Raw genomic sequence first — 17753 nt, forward strand, 5'->3', positions numbered from 1 at the left:
CTCACAGTTACTTCACGTGTCTCCCTCTTTTCTGTCCTCAGATCTCTGCGCGGATGTCGTTTCCTCAGAGGTGACCACACAGTTTGCACTTGGCCTCCATTGTTCATCATGTCTGTTTTATTTCCTTCATAGACTTCCCACTGTCTGTGATTACACTCTTCATTTATGTGCTCTTGTTTCTCTTCCTTGCCTCCCTTCTTAGGACACAAACTCTGTGATGGCAAAAAACTTGCCTGTGCTGTTGATCTTGGACGCCAAGTGTAGCGGCTGCCACATTATAAAGCCCAGTGGAAAATTGTTGAATGAATGAACAAGGTACAGGTTCATTCATTCAGAGCCTCCCCTCTGCCTATTTCCTTGGTAGGAGTTAAATGCAAGTGTATGTTTATGTTACCTAATTTGTTTTCTTTCTCTATATAAATAAATCTTGCCTACTTCTGTTCACAGTGTAAACTTAAGGTGATTTTCCTCTACAGCATAATCGAGCTGGCATACTCTTCACCAGGGAACAGGCAAGCGTTTTGAAATGATGCTTCTCAGGATTTTTAGAGCCTTTTATACATTTGTTTCTGTTGTTGTGTTAATATGCTAATGTTTGTCGAGGTTGTATTTTTCCCTCCCTTTCTTCCTTGCTGCTGGCAGTGCAGCAGTGTGGAGTTATGGAGTGAAGCCTCCTTTGGGCATTTGTCCTTACTACAAAGAGTTGTACATTTCTTTGCTCCTTAAAAAAAATACGCTGCTTTTCTGCTGAACCTAGGATAAAAAGAACGAGGCAGTATCTTTGAGCATCTTAATTCTTTTGACTTAGTGAAACCCATCTAGGAATCTCTCTCTCATTCAGAGCTTCTCATTTTTCCCCTGAACCTCATTTTCAGTTCAGCTCTGTACTGTCCTGCAGCGAAATCCATAAACCAGAGCCTCCTGCTTCTCCTCCCACCCCAGTTAATTTCACTGTCCAGGATCCACTTTTGTGGGCTGGGAGGTGGTTCACGATTTCTGCCTCACTGAAGAGCGTAGACTCTGGAGTCTGGCACACACACCTGAATTGGAATATGGCTCTGCCCCTAACTGCTTAGCTTTCCTGAGCCTTAACTTGCTCATCTGTAAAATGGGCTTCTGCCAGTTTCTTTCCTTGTAGGGTGGTTGTGAGAATTAATTGACATAATGCTTTTCTAGTATCTAGTACAGTTTTTGCAGCTTTGTGGCACTTACACATGTTAGCTAGTATTGGTGCAGTTTTAAAATATGACTGTCAGAGTACTCTAAGAAGAATTGAATCTAAAAAAGCAATGGCTATGATCCAGTGTCTGGAGAGTCTGAAAGCTAAACTTTCAATTCTTGCCTGGTAGGACAGATTATTTTATTTTTGTTACAGATGCTGCCCCGCTTACTGTGGGGCCTTAGACAGACAAGCAGTACAATCAGAGATGCTTTGTTAAGTGGGGCACAAATGGCCTCAGGCTCCTAGTCTGATCCTCATCTAGTTTGTTGTAAAAAAAAAAAAAAAAAAGAGTTCAAGTATTATTTCTCTTGATCAGTGTATGATCAGGCCACTCAAGATGGCTATTCTCTTGCTCTCTGTACATCCCCTGTCTGACCAGTGGCTTCTTCACCTACACCCTACTCACTTGACTGACCTTCCTACATACTTGCCCAGGCTCCAGCTAATGATTGGTCTCATCAAAGGGGTGGTGAGGAGTGTGCCCCTCTACTGGTTTCCCTGGTAACTAATGAATCCACCTGATGCTAATTCCCCTGTAACTGGCAATCTCCACCCACCCCCGCCCAGGAGCAAAGACTGCTGCCCTGTCCTGCCCACCATCTGCTGCACAGGGTGCGGTGTCGCTCTAGGACCTTGCTTCAGACTTGTAAGCTCCCCCATCCATTAAACTATTAATGTCTCTGTTGCTGACTCTGGGCTCTTTCTTCAGTCCTGAAGCTGGGCAAGCACAGGCCTTGTAGGCCTTTGGGGTACAGCCCAACAATCAGTGACTTTAAAGTACTTTTCCTCTCTAGCCATTTACTGTAATTAAATTACACATCCCATCAACACTTTTTTCAGGTACCACACCATCTTTATTGGTGTTCCCAATTTGTCAGCTGCTTAATTTCCCCTTCTTTTAAATAGAAAACTATATTTTTAGGTCAGGAATGGCAGTATAGTTTTTGTCTGTAGTAGTTATACAGAAAGACCAAAAAAAAAAAAAAAAAAAAAGAAAAGAAAAAAAAAGTCGTAATAATGGAAAACTCATAGGCATTTTAGACAGAGAAACTTGGATTCAAATCTTGACTCTCACTTAACGAGCTGAATGGCCTTAGACACATTTTTTAACCTCTTTCACCTTCAAACTTTCTCATCTGTGAGATGGGGGCATTTTGGCTCAAATGAGATGGAAAGTAAATTTACTTAGCACAAATAGCACTTTTTAAGTTGCTTACCAAATGTGAAATTTGTGTGGTTCTTCCTCTTATAAATTACTGCGTGGTCTCTTTCTGTGATAGTTGAGTGAATTAAGTATAACATTCCATTATTAGAGTTTAAAAATACTTCCCCAAATGCATTTAAAGTGAGCAGTAGGACACCAAGGGCGCTTTTTTATCATGTATATAATCACCTACTATTTTTATTTTAGAGATCCCTCGGTGTCTCTTTGTCACCCTTTTCTCACGCTTTGTATTTCTATATTAAATAATAATAGCTAACCTTTTTTTGGTACTTATTATATGCTGGGCACTGTTTTAATTGATTTGTATTTAGTCCTCACAGCATCCTGTGAGGATGGGCCTGTTAGTTTCCTCCCTTGTAAATGAGGAAACTCATTTCAGCTGCCACTTCTCTCATCCATAGAGGGTAGATTCCCTCTGTACCCCTGTTAGAGCTTAGGAACTCAGGCACAGGGGGCTTATTAATTGGTTAATTAATTGCCTTGCAGTGTGCAACATGGGGATAACATAAATGGCAAGTGGCCAGCTCTGGAAAAAAAGGATGCTATATTTTCAAAGGTTATCCACATGAAGGCACTACACTTTAGCCTGAACACAAAATATAACAGAGTCTCAGTACTCACACTCCTGCTCTTTTTTCTAAGTGTGGCTTTATTCTTTCCTTTCCATAGGCTTAGGCTTCTAATCATGATGCTGCTTTTCTAATCATGATGCTGCTTTTGTCTGTTCTTCAGCGTGTTTGTTTCCTGAAGCAGGAGTTAACGTGCTGGCATTATCATATTAAGGGCTAAATAGAAAAGTGCTGTTATTATTGATGTTATTATTATTTTCCCCTTACAAACAGGATTCCACTTAATCTCTTTCCCAGGGCAATAGTAAAGTGGCTTCTTCATCAGAACCTGTTTTAAGCAAGCAGGCCTTTTACTTTATGGTGCTCATATTGAGACACATCAAGTTATATCTGTCTTTTCATTTGCACCAATATGTTTATTTGAAGCCCAGTATTTCCTAGGTAACGTGACTAAGGTAGATTTATGGGTGCTAATTTGCATACAGAATAACATTGGCAAAAATTAAAATATAACAAACACATACCAGCTCTTGGCCTGCCACAGCCCACCGAGCATCTGCCTTGCTTGTCTGTAATGAGAGGGAAATATATTTTCCTCTGAGTTTACAGCTAATTCCTTGTTTGTATTCCACTGTCGTCAATGCTGTTGAGAGCTCAAAATGAGGCTAAAGAGCCTCTTCCTATCTAACAGCAGGAGTTTATATTAGAGGCGGTGGTTCTATGTAACAGAGAAGGCAAGCTTTTTCTCTCCCACCCTGATTTCACTCCACATTTGAAGAACCCCTGCTGCATTTAAGTAAGGGTGCAAGCCATTCATTTTCTAGGCAAGTTAATAGACTAGAGGCTATGCATTTGGGTTAAAGCCTAGGTTTGATGACTTCCTTTCAATGTTGTTTTTGAGTAGATTGATTTTCATTTCACAAATAATAAGTTTTTTTTCTATAATTTTTCTGTTTGTTTCAAATGATAGATTAGGTTATATCATCCTGTGATCACCGTGTTCCTGGTCTGCCCTCCTCAGATTTACTGACATTCAGTTTGGTGAACTTCAGCCGGCTCTTTTCCTATACATTTGCTTACTCATATGTCTATCCTTGAAAGATACAGAGTATTGCTTTGTGTGTGGACATGTGTATCTGAAATATAAATGTTCTTCTACTTTATATATTGAAAGAAACTTGCTGTTTTCTTCCAGTAAGGTGTCTTGGAGAATAATCACTGTTAGGCCTCCATACTTACCAGGCTGGACTTAGTCAATGAGGAAATTATTTCTGAGATCTCAGTGGTCAACACATCAAATGTTTATTTCTTGTTCATGCAAATGTGTGACTCCAAGGCAAGGGTCCTCCATGTAATAACTCGATGATCCATGCTGTTTCAACCCTCTGACTCCGCTATCTCCACATGTAGTTTCTAGTTCCTTGCAGCCCCCGGAAAAGGGCACTGGAGGGTTGCAAATGGTTGCTGCAAAGTTTTGGCATGCTAGGTACAAGGGAACTGAGAATGGAGGGGAACACATGGATGGTGGTGCTGGTGTGTTGCCACAGGAGTTTTCAGTGTTTTGTATAGCTTAAATATATTGTGGTTTAATTAGCCAGTCTCCTATTTGATGGGCATTTAGATCACTTCCAACTTTACCCATTTTTATGTATGACACTACGCAGAAGAGCCTTGTATGTATCCTGGGTACACATATGAGTGTTTTGCTAGTTTAAACACTTAAGAAGTAGACTTCTCAGTTCAGAGGTTGTGGGTGTTTGGGTTACCATCAGTGCTGTCACATTGTTTTTGAAGGTGGACATACTGGTGTTTGTTTTGCATGGTTAGAATATGAGAAAGAAATACCTTCACCAATGACATTATCAAACCTTTATTTTTTTCCCTATACAGTGGCATCTTTGTTTCTTTTGGCAAAATGGCTTATCCTTTTTGTTTTAATTTCTATTTTCCTAGTTGTTAGCGAGTTTTTGGCTCTTTCTCAGACTGTTATGCTGCCTGAGTAAAGCAGGACTGTGGAAAGTGAGGCTGAAGAAAGACAGAGGGAGTGCAGTGAGCTGGTGGGCAGATGTGGCTCAGATATTCTCCCTTTGGGGGGCGCCCAGCTCAGTGACATTTCTCTCCATACTCCCTTTATTGATTTATTTTTCCTCCCATGGTGCTATTTCAGTAGTCTCTACACCTCTAATTTTAAAACCATGGGGCGAAGGATGCTTTCTTGGTCGTGTCATTTTTTTCTGTGTAGCTGTCTAATTTTGTGCTTTGAGTTTTCTTGTGAATTTTTGCCTGCTTAGTCATTGTCTTTTTATCTCTTGGTTCTCTTTGTCCTTTCCCTCATTTTTCATTCTTTTTCTTCTGCCTCTGCTCTCTTGCTCCCATAGGCCCTTAAATCTTTATGTGCTGCTTTTCTTTTAAGTTGTATTTTCCCTTTCCCTCAAAGCTTAGAAATGCTTGCTCTGTCAAAGAAACACAGAAGGGAAGGGAGCAATGGAAAAGTCAGTGCACAAATCCAGAAGGAACCAAACCCGGGTGCCCATCCCCCTCCAGCTGTTTTAAGAACATGATGCTGTTCCTGATATGGTCATTTTGCCAAAATCTCTATGAAAGAAGGAAAGAACACTGGAATTAATCTATTTCTCATTCTGTCTCTGACTCACTGTAGGATCGCTAGGCATGTTACTTTCCATCTTTAGGCCTCAAGTTTTCTGACTGTAAAATGAGGAGGTCGGATCCCGGTAGTCTTTTCATACCTTGGAACTCCGGTATATGAAACGTGACTGCTTGGGAAACTGCTGCAGAGTAAGTGCCCAAAGTCGCCTTTATAATAGGTCACTGCCATTCCCCTTCCACTGCGATGCCTCAGAGGGGTGCCTTTGGGCTCTGTGGAGCAATAGGTCATTTAATAGGATTTAACAGGAAAGTAAATTCGTTAAAAAATGTTAGAACAGTTAGAAGCCAAACAGGGCTGGGGAGGCAACAGCAGGAACCTTCTACCAGCCCGAGGAGTGGAAGGAGTAGAAGGAGGTCATGTTGGCAGAGTCCAGGCTAGCTGATGGGTGCAGGAGTCATAGAGGCAGATAGCAGGAGCTGGAGGGAGGGACCTGGGGTTTCAGAGGAGATGCAGTCACTGCTAGAGTGGCTGCCTGACTCGGAAAGAGGAAGCCAAAGCTTGGCGTCTTCCTCTCACTGTCCAGTCTCCAAACAGTCTTAAATTTAGGCAGGAGCCAGTTTCAAAGAGCACAGGAAGTGATTTGAAGGTAAGCAGGTGAATAACTGGGTCAGATGATCTTTAAACTCTCTTCCATTACATTCCAGAGTTCATAGATTCATCAGCTGCCATTTTGAATGTTTCCAAACCCCAGGTCATGAGAGAGAGAGCTTGGATGGGTAGGAAGGTTGACAGTCAAATGTTGGGCCTGTTGTGTCATTCACCATAGGTACTCATACCTTATTAGCTGGAACTGGTTACACGGCCTCACCTAACTTCAACTAAGGCAAAAAAGTGCCTGGGAGATTCCTGACTTCTGCAGTGAAGATTTTAGTCTAGGGTTTTAACAGGTCCTTCTACCTAGGAGTTGAAGTAAAGTGCTTCTCCCATTTTAGAGTCTTAGGACAGCACCCACTCACATCTCCACTCCCCCTCCCCCCCCCCCCGCCAAAGCTTGGAGCAGCTGCATTTTTCCTTACGTGCGCTCTGTGCCGGCTTTTCATGAGAATCCTATTTCTGGTAGATTTTTGGCCTTTTGAAGACAGGAATATGACCTTGCTTATACCAGTCTCGGTCTTTATCACCAAGAAGCCTCTGGAAATGTGGGGCCAGAATACAAACACAGGGCATCAACAGTATTATTGTCGATCAGTACCATTGATCAGAGAAACATTGCTTTACAGTTACCTGTGATCTTGGGCCAGTGACTAAACTTCAGCCTGGTTCTCCTAATTGGTAAGATGGTTTTCTTAGGACAGACTAGGTGCTATAGATGGATTAGCTTCCGTAACAGTAACAAATAGTCCCCACAATCTCAATGGCTAAAAGTCTACAAAGATTTATTTTTCACTGCACATTCATTGTGATTCACCTGGGAATGTTCAGTCCTCACTCTAACCTCTGGCTCATAGATCAGCTGCCATTTTGAATGTTGCCAAACCACAGGTCATGAGAGAGAGAGCTTGGATGGGTAGGAGGGTTGACAATCAAATGTTGGGCCTGATGTGTCATTCACCATAGGTACTCATACTTATTAGCTGGAACTGGTTACACAGCCTCACCTAACTTCAACTAAGGCAAGAAAGTGCCTGGAAGGGGGATGGTTAGGAATATTTGTTAGTTTGCATTAACAGTAGTTACAGAGAAGGATAATAATACTTGAGTTTTCATGATTTTTTGGCCATTAGATAATATGAATACTTATTATAATGCCTAAGCCATAGGAAGTGCTCAAACAATAATAGGTAGAACAATTATTATTGTTCTTATTATTATGCAGCAGTTGATTACAAGTCCAGCATACTTTATACCAACCTTCTACTTAGTAACTATTTCTCTTCTTTTTTTCTTCCCCATGAAAATGCAAAAGTAGACTTAACTTGTTCGTCTCTGGAGTATCACAAATTCTTAATTAATGAAGTTGAGTTAATGAAGTTTTAGAGCCAGTCAGGGATCCTACTCTTCCAAGTTTAGGATTGACGAATATAAGTAATTATTCTGTAAAATGATCACTTTGTGGAGAGATAGCTTGAGTATCAGAAGTGGCTTCGGAACTGTGCTCACTGTGTTGGTTTTCAATTTAAGAGCCACAGATTTCTAAGCAGCTTTTCATTTTGAGTCAGTGCAGAAACAGTCAATATGTATTATATGTCTGTGAAGCTGGTCGCTGGATCAATTGCAATTAGTTTGCAGCAGATTGCATTAACATATCTAAAATTAATACAGCGAGTGTTCTGATGAAAAGAAATTGACCACGAAACACACTTTGCCTGTTTTTAGTTTCTCTCAAATGTTCTTTTCAAATAGTATTTCTTTTCTTCTTCTCTTAATGGCTTTAAATTGGTACGTCAACAAAGACTTAATCTATTGATCCTTCCCCATTTGACTTTTAAAAGTGGTCCCAGAAAATGGCACATATCTAATGTTCAATCTTTCTTTCTTTAGAGGGCTTTTACTTACTGCCTTAAATTTGAATTTTTCTTGGCATGTTACACGAGGTGCTATTAAGACTATGAAGTCAACGAGTACATTCATTTTTGAATTATATTTTTCAAATTACTAGTTTCATTAAGACTTAAAAGTTCAGAAATAAGATTAACAAATCATATACAGTTAACAAATTATATACAGTAAATGTTGTGAGCACTGCTTGTCTGGCAGTTTATTTTATCTTTGCATTATCTGTTTCTAAAGAAGTGTAGGCAATTCAGTTTTAATAACATTATGACCAGTATTTATAAGGATGGAACAAAGAGATAGCTTGAGGCTTGATCATGTTGAAATTTAAATTTTTTACAAGTTTGTGTAAATTATGTTTATTTTAGATCTGAAGGACTTACTTTTTTTAGAGAAAGTTTCTGGAAATGAAAAATGATCTGTATCAGGGAACAAAAAGTTAAAAGGCAGGATTTACTCATTGGCTATCTAACTGGTAATTTTTTAGTATTTTCTCTATGTCAGGCACCATAACATTCTTCATAAACACACAAAGAAGTTGAAGACACAGTCTGTCCTTGAGTAGAACCCAGTCTTGCTATAAGGTTCTGTAGCCTCTTTGGAATACCTCTCGTCCAAAAGAGCTTCATGAGTGCATTGTAGCTTGGAGATACCAGAAGAACATGCCATTTTAAGGACACGTTAAAGGTCCTGAAAGCTAATGGTTCCATGTGGTAAAGCCCTGTGGACATCAGTTTATTGTCTGTGTGACCATTGCTGACATGTTGCTCGGACATCCACTGAGGCCCTTGACCGAAGCTGCTAGGAGGTGTGTCAGGTGATCTTTCACCACCAGTCTTGTGATCCAGTTGTGTGATTGATTTTTTGGTTGGTTTGTGCATTAATGGCATCGTTATCTTACCTCCTGTGGACAGTGGTTCCTTTGCATCATAACTCATGAATAGAAATGAAACTTGTGTATTCATTTTTTTCTTTTTTTTTCTTTTAAAAACAAGGCTTATGGATTTGATAGGGAATGTGGTTGATCTTATTGGATAGAATGAGAAGAATTTTTTGTTCATGTCATTCTGTCCTTTGATTATTTTCTTTCAGCACAAATATAAACTAATTGATTAGTGCATATTGGAAAACCACTTTCACATGATTCTTAAACAGTTACTTTAATACACAAATTGCAGTTTTTAGGAACCAGCAGTTTAATTAATGGTGACATTTTCAGACTACTGTATTCAACTTTGGTATGTGAAAGAGATAATCTCATTAAACATATAATGACTGTGCCTAGAGTCCATTAAAAACCACAGAAAAGAAATGCATTAGTCTGTGGCCCATTGACCTCAAAGAGTTAAAGCAAATTTCCTGAGAAACCTTACAGTGATTAATGATGTGTGTACAGTTATTAAAATAATGGTATGAGCTTTATTTGTTTGGAGTGGAGATCGGGGAAGGCATATGCTATATAACAGAGCCTTGAACAGTTTTTAAAATAACTTTTTATTGTTGTCTTTATGGACTCACAGGGTGCTACAGAAATAGTGCAACAGTCCTGTGTACTCTTCACCCAGTGACCCTAGTGTTGACACCTCACATAGTCTGAGTACAGTATCAAGACCAGGAAATTGACCTTGGTACATTCCTATTGACTAAATTATAGACCTTATTCATTTGGGTGTGTGTGTAGTTGTCCTTAACATTTTTGATTAGAAAAACAATTAAGCATGAAGAATTCATTATAGATTTTTTTTTCTTTTGCCTCTAAAATATCTGTTGCTGATTGCCATTTGAGGGTACCTGTAGACTGGCTCTGTAGGTTAACTGTTATTTTTCTTGCTATTGTAAGTCTTCTTATTTCTCTCCCCCAATTTCTCTAGGTGGTTCAATTAACCCCAAGAAGATGGCTGAACCTGCAGGAATACCAGAGCAAGAAACTGATGTCTGACAATGGAGTGAAAGTTCAAAGGTTCTTTGTAGCAGACACTGCCAGTGAAGCTCTTGAGGCTGCTAAGAGACTAAGTAAGCTAATTCATAACAGGTGAAATATGCTTGGCCAAATTAGTGAGTTCACAGGTAGTGGTTTCCCACTAGTTAAATTTCTTTGTTGCCGCTTATGCTAACATTGACAGGTACAGTGGAGAACTTTGAGTTGTAAGGGCAAAATGCCCAATTAAGAAAACTTTATTCTTTTACACGAGATGGCAGTATATGGGGTGCCAGTCCGTGGTAATTTTTCCAAGTTTCTCAGTCACCATTTCACCTAGTTCTCTAATCTGTGGTTTAGTGGCTGTGAGAAAATTGGTTGAAGGGTGTAAAGTGTCAAAGAGAAGCCCATCGCAGGATAAGTCAGGCAAGACAGTTGGCATCCTTTATTAAGCCTCTTAGAACATGGGGAAAGTTCTCTCTCAGTGACTGGAGGAGAGAAAGGGGAGAAAGTGCATTTTGAAGTCCTGCTGACTTTGGTTCATTGTTTTGCCCTTTCATTTATCACCTTTGTAACTTTGTGAAAGTATCTTTTCTGTGCCTCAGTTTCTCTTTCTGTAAATTAAGGCTAATGTGTTTATCTCCCAAAGCTATTTAGAGCCTTTAAGGGAGACTGCACACTAGTACAGGTAAAAAAAATCTAATCAGTTTCCATAGTTATTGATTGAGAAATTAGCACTCAGAGTTTGCTGTTTTTTGGTGAACATTCCTTCCAGTGCCATACAGTCTAGATTAGCACCGTCCATTAGAAATATAATGTGAGCCACACAAGTATTTTTAAACTTCCTAAGTCACCTTAATAAACGTAAAAAGAAGAGGTGGTGCCCGAAGACCAAACCACCTGAGGAAAGCACACGGATGCTTTAGTGGCGAGTCGTTGGTGTTAACACTGAACTTGGACCTCCTAAGTTTTCTCTTCCACAGCTGTTTGTGAAGAATCTGGGGAGTTTGTTACTGAGTCTGCATGATCTGATTAACTCAGATGTTAAAACACTGATTGCAGAGAGAGAAGAAACCATGTGTGGAATTCACCCCTGGGTGGACCGCTCAGTTGCTTGATCTGATGTCCTGAGAATTCCAGAATCCAAGGAGAACCCGGAAACTTTTCACTGAGCAAGGAACTGATCACACTAAAGTACTTTGTCTTCTGGGAGAAGAAAGATGGCAGGGAAGTAGAAGGACGTGGAATGCATCCCTCTCCACAGATGCATCAGGAATACATCAAAAGATGCAATAATTCCCACAGAAAAGTAGCTGAACACCAGCAGACAACCTCGGACACCAGAAAGGACTGCAAAGATCTCGACATAACTGGTATTTGTTTGACTCAGCACTCTGCCATTAGTCTGGGGCTTGGACAGTCTTTTTTAAACCCCTTTATTGCTGGGACAAGCAACCTCTGAAGTCTGGACTACTCCATCAGAAGTCAAGTATAAGGCTCTGGGGAGGGAGCACTGAATCCAGGATGCTAGACTACTAGGGAGTCCTCACACACAGGGAAGATTAACTGCAGAGAAGTCTCACGGAGCCCTGTATCAGAGTCTAAGACCAGCTTCGTCCGACTGTCTGCAACTGCCAGTGCTGGACACCTCACACCAAACTACAAACAGGACAGGAACACAAACCCACCCATCAGCACACAGACAACCTAAAGCCATATTAACCTCACAGATACCCTAAAACGCAGCACCTGACATGGCCCTGCTCATCAGAGAGAAAAGACACAGAGCCACACACCAGAAAGCAGACACCAGACCCCCCCTACCAGGAAGCTACTGGACAAACCCCACCCCAGGGGGCAGAGGGCAGAAACAAGAGGAGTTACTATTAGGAAGCATAGGGAGAGGAGACAGCAAATCCTATAAATTAGACAAAATGAGAAAAAAAAGAAACACTATGCAGGCAAAGGAGCAGGAAAAAAACCCCCACAAGACCAAATAAATGAAGAGGAAATAGAAAAACTGCCTGAAAAAGAATTCAGAGTAATGATAGTAAAGATGATCCAAAATTTCAATAACAAAATAGAGAAAATACAAGAAGCAGTTAATAAGGACTCAGAAGAACTAAAGCGCAAACAAACAGTAATGGACAACAAAATAACCAAAATTAAAAATACTCTAGATGGCATAAACAGCAGAATAACTGACGCAGAAGAACGAAAAAGTGAGTTGGAAGATAGAATGGGGGAAATAACTGTCACAGATCAGGAAAGAGAAAAAAGAATAAAAAGAATGGAAGACAGTCTCAGAGACCTCGGTGACATTAAGCACACCAGCATTTGAATCATAGGCATCCCAGAAGAAGAAGAAAAAAAGAAAGGGTCTGAGAAAATATTTGAAGAGGTTATAGTGGAAAACTTCCCCAACATGGGAAAGGAAATAATTCATCAAGTCCAAGAAGCTCAGAGGGTCCCATACAGAGTAAACCCAAGGAGAAATACACTGAGGCACATATTAATCAAATTAACAAAAATTAAACACAAAGAAAAAATATTAAAAGCAGCAAGAGAAAAGCAACAAATAACATATAAGGGAAAACCCATAAGGATAACAGTTGTTCTTTCTGTAGAAACTCTGCAGGCCAGGAGGGAATGGCAGGATATACTGAAAGTCCTGAAGGAGAAAAACCTACAGCCAAGAATACTCTACCCAGCAAGAATCTCATTCAGATTCGACGGAGAAATCAAAAGCTTTCCAGACAAGCACCACCAAACCAGCCTTACAACAATTGCTTAAGGAACTTTTCTAAGTATGAAACACAAGAGAAGGAAAAGACCTACAAAAACAAACCCAAAACAATTAAGAAAATGGTAGTAGGGACACACCTGTCAATAACCACCTTAAATGTAAATGCATTAAATGCTCCAACCAAAAGACACAGGCTTGCTGAATGGATACAAAAACAAGACCCTTCTATATGCTGCCTAGAAGAAACCCACTTCAGACCAAGGGACACACAGACTGAAAGTAAAGGGATTGGAAAAAGATATTCCATGCAAGTGGAAGTCAAAACAAAGCTGGAGTAGCAATACGCACATCAGACACATTAGACTTTAAAGACTCATTACAAGAGACAAGGAAGGACACTACATAATGATCAAGGGATCCATCCAAGAAGAACATATCACGATGGTAAATATCTATGCACCCAACATAGGAGCACCTGAATACATAAGGCAAATGCTAACAGCCATAAAAGGGGACATTGACAGTAACACAATAATAGTAGGAGACTTGAACACCCCACTTACATCAATGGACAGATCATCCAAACAGAAAATGAATAAGGACACACAAGCTTGAAATGACACATTAGACCATCTTGACTTAATTGATATTTATAGGACATTCCATCCAAAAATGACAGACTACACTTTCTTCTCAAGTGCACACAGAACATTTCCCAGGATAGATCACATCTTGGGTCACAAATCAAGCCTCGGTAAATTCAAGAAAATTGAAATCATATCAAGCATTTTCTCAGACCACAACACCATGATACCAGATATCAATTACCTGAAAAAAACTGTAAAAAATACAAACACATGGAGGCTAAACAATATGCTGTTAAACAGCCAAGAAATCATGGGAGAAATCAAAGAGGAAATCAAAAAATATCTAGAAACAGATGACAATGAAAACACAACAACCCAAAACCTATGGGATGCAGCAAAAGCAGTTCTCAGAGGGATGTTTATAGCAATATCGTCCACCTCAAGAAACAAGAAAAATATTGAATTAACAACCTAACCTTACACCTAAAACAGAGAAAGAAGTACAAAGAAACCCCAAATGAGCAGAAGGAAAGAAATCATAAATATCAGATGAGAAATAAATGAAAAAGAAATGAAGGAAACAATAGCAAAGATCAATGAAACTAAAAGCTGGTTCTTTGAGAAGATAAACAAAACTGAGAAACCATTAGCCAGACTCATCAGGAAAAAAAGGGAGAAGACGCAAATCAACAGAATTAGAAATGAAAAAGGAGAAGTAACAACAGACACCACAGAAATACAAAAGATCCTGAGAGACTACTGGAAGCAACTGTATACCAATAAATTGGATAACCTGGAAGAAATGGACACATTCTTAGAAAAATACAGTCCTCCAAGACTGAACCAGGAAGAAATAGAACATATGAACAGACCAATCACAAGTATGGAAATTGAGACTGTGATTAAAAATGTCACAACAAATAAAAGACCAGGACCAGATGGTTTCACAGGTGAATTCTATCAAACATTTAGAGAAGAGCTAACACCTATCCTTCTCAAACTCTTCCAAAATATAGCAGAAGGAGGAACACTCCCAAACATGTTCTACAAGGCCGCCATCACCCTGATACCAAAACCAGGCAGAGATATCACAAAAAAAGGAAATTACAGGCCAATATCACTGATGAATATAGATGCAAAAATCCTCAACAAAATACTAGCTCACAGACTGCAACAGCACATTAAAAAAATCATACACCATGATCAAGTGGGGTTTATCCCTGGGATGCAAGGATTCTGCAGTATATGCATATCATTCAATGTGATATATCATATCAACAAATTGAAGGATAAAAACCATAGGATAATCTCAGTAGATGCAGAAAAAGCTTTTGACAAAATTCAACATCCATTTATGATAAAAACTCTCCAGACAGTGGGCATAGAAGGAAATTACCTCAACATAATAAAAGCCATATATGGGAAACCAACAGCCAACATCGTTCTAAATGGGGAAAAACTGAAAGCATTCCCTCTAAGAACAGGAACAAGATAAGGGTGCCCACTCTCAGCACTATTATTCAACACAGTTTTGGAAGTTTTAGCCACAACAATCAGAGACGAAAATGAAATCAAAGGAATCCAAATTGGAAAAGAAGAAGTAAAATTGTCACTCTTTGCAGATGACATGATATTATACATAGAAAACACTAGAGATTCTACCAGAAAACTGCTAAATTGATGAATTGAGTAAAGTAACAGGATACAAAATTAACGCTCAGAAATCTCTTGCATTCCTATACACTAACAACAAAAGAGCAAAAAGAGAAATTAAGGAAACTCTCCCATTCACCACTGCAACAAAAAATAAAATACCTAGGAATAAACCTGCCTAAGGAGGCAAAAGATCTGTATGCAGAAAACTATAAGACACTGATGAAAGAAATCAAAGAGGATACAAACAGATGGAGGGACATACCATGTTCTTGGATTTGAAGAATCAACATTGTGAAAATGACTATCTTACCCAAAGCAATTTACAGATTCAACACAATCCCTATCAAATTACCAACAGCATTTTTCACAGAAGTAGAACAAAAAATCTTACGATTTGTATGAAAATGCAAAAGATCCCAAATAGCCAAAGCAATCTTGAGAAAGAAAGATGGAGTTGGTGGAATTAGGCTTCCTGACTTCAAACTATTCCACAAGGCCACAGTGATCAAGACAGTATGGTACTGGCACAAAAACAGAAAGGAAGATCAATGGAACAGTATAGAGAACCCAGAGGTAAACCCACACACATATGGGCAGCTTATCTTTGACAAAGAAGGCAAGAATATACAATGGAAAAAAGACAACCTCTTCAATAAGTGGTGCTGGGAAAACTGGACAGCTACATGTAAAAGAATGAAAGTAGAACACTTCCTAACACCATACACAAAAATAAACTCCACATGGATTACAGACCTTAATGTAAGGCCAGACACTATAAAACTCCTAGAGGAAAACATAGGCAGAACACTTTATGACATCCATCAAAGCAAGATCCTTTTGGACCCACCTCCTAGAATCATGGAAATAAAATCAAGAATAAACAAATGGGACCTCATGAAACTTAACAGCTTTTGCACAGCAAAAGAAACCATACACAAGATAAAAAGACAACCCTCAGAATGGGAAAAAATACTTGTCAGCGAAGCAAAGGACAAAGGATTAACCTCCAAAATACACAAACAGCTCATGCAGCTTAATACCAAAAAAGCAAGTAACCCAATCCACAAATGGGCGGAAGACCTAAATAGACATTTCTCCAAAGAAGACATACAGATGGCCAGCAAACACATGAAAAGATGCTCAACATCACTAGTCATTAGAGAAATGCAAGTCAAAGCCACAATGAGGTATCACCTCCCACTGATCAGAATGGTCATCATCACAAAATCTAGAAACAGTAAATGCTGGAGAGGGTGTGGAGAAAAGGGAACTCCTGCACTGTTGGTGGGAATGTAAGTTGGTACAGCCACTATGGAAAACAGTTTGGAGGTTCCTTAAAAAACTAAGGCTAGAACCACCATATTATCCAGTAATCCCACTCCTGGGCATATACCCAGAGAAAACCATAATTCAAAAAGAAACATGTGCCATAATGTTCATTGCAGCACTATTTACAATAGCCAGGACATGGAAGCAATCTAAACGCCCATCAACAGATGAATGGATAAAGAAGATGTGGCCCATATATACAATGGAATATTACTCAGCTATAAGAAGGAATAAAATGAAGCTATATGTAATGAGGTGGATAGACCTAGAGTCTGTCATACAGAGTGAAGTAAGCCAGAAAGAGAAAAACAAATAAAATACGGTATGCTAACTCATGTATACGGTATCTTAAAAAAAAAAAAAAAAAGAAAGAAAATGGTAGTGATGAACCCAGTGATAGGGCAAGAATAAGGATGTAGATGCAGAGAATGGCCTGGAGGACACGAGGTTGGGAGGCGGGCGGGGGGGGGAGGGGCAAAGGGGAAGTTGGGACGAAGTGAGAGAGTAGCATAGACATATTTACACTACCAATTGTAAAATAGATAGCTAGTGGGAAGTTGCTGTATAACAAAGGAAGATCAACTCGATGATGGGTGATGCCTTAGAGGGCCAGGATAGGGAGGGTGGGAAGGAGTCGCGGGAGGGAGGGGATATATGTATAAATACAGCTGATTCACTTTGGTGTACCTCAAAAGCTGGTATGAGTATAAAGCAATTATTCCAATAAATAGCTATAAAATAAAGTAAAATGAAGTAGATCAAATAAATTTTAATATCTTTTGTTTACTCTAGTATATCCAAAATATTATCATTTCAAAATGTAATTAATATAAAACAATTTTCAAGGGGTTATTTTATATTCTTTTTTTGTGCTAATGCTCACAAATATAATTTATATATTACATCTCCAGGGCATCTCATTTCACACTAGCCACATTTCAGGTGCTCGAAACATACATGTTGTCTTGTGGCTGCCCTGTCGGACAGTGCAGATCTGAACACCAGAAGGATGTGCATGTGCGTTCTTTGCCTGCAACTTTGGAGAGGAGTTGTTTCCCATTAAAAAATGAAGAATAGAGCATCTGCTTAGTGGCCTTGCCCAGGCAGCTGTAGGAAAGTTTGAGAGTGCAAAATAGAGGCAGGCTCTGTATTTCAGTTTTCCAATTTTCTTTGCTCTTTTAAGAGTAAGCAGTGAGGTACTTCAGCTAGTAATTGTTCTGATACCTCCCTTTCAAAGTTCCCCCAATGTGCTTATACACAAGATCCTTTCTCTGTTATGTCAATTGAAATGTATATGTATTTTCTTTTAACAAATATTTATTGTCAACCACACGTTTTAG

At 39.4% G+C, this 17753-nt stretch overlaps 1 protein-coding gene across 8 annotated transcripts in view; it reads left to right on the plus strand.

Annotated features, from left to right (window-relative positions):
* The window catches only part of SUCLG2 (succinate-CoA ligase GDP-forming subunit beta), a 271828-nt gene that overhangs the window by 41938 nt on the left and 212137 nt on the right, over positions 1-17753 (plus strand). For 7 of the 8 annotated variants that reach the window (XR_009048872.1, XM_057706918.1, XM_057706925.1 and 4 more), the window contains one exon: positions 10049-10190. Coding sequence is in view for 7 of the 8 variants with exons in the window: in XM_057706918.1 (XP_057562901.1) it covers positions 10049-10190 (142 nt within the window). In the remaining variant the exon portion in view is untranslated. Of the gene's footprint in view, positions 1-5675; positions 5813-10048; positions 10191-17753 lie in introns of all 8 variants that reach the window. The other variant, XM_057706919.1, reaches the window with a different exon arrangement.

Source organism: Hippopotamus amphibius, chromosome 13 (genome assembly GCF_030028045.1).
Source record: "Hippopotamus amphibius kiboko isolate mHipAmp2 chromosome 13, mHipAmp2.hap2, whole genome shotgun sequence".
In the NCBI taxonomy this organism is placed as follows: Eukaryota; Metazoa; Chordata; class Mammalia; order Artiodactyla; family Hippopotamidae; genus Hippopotamus; species Hippopotamus amphibius.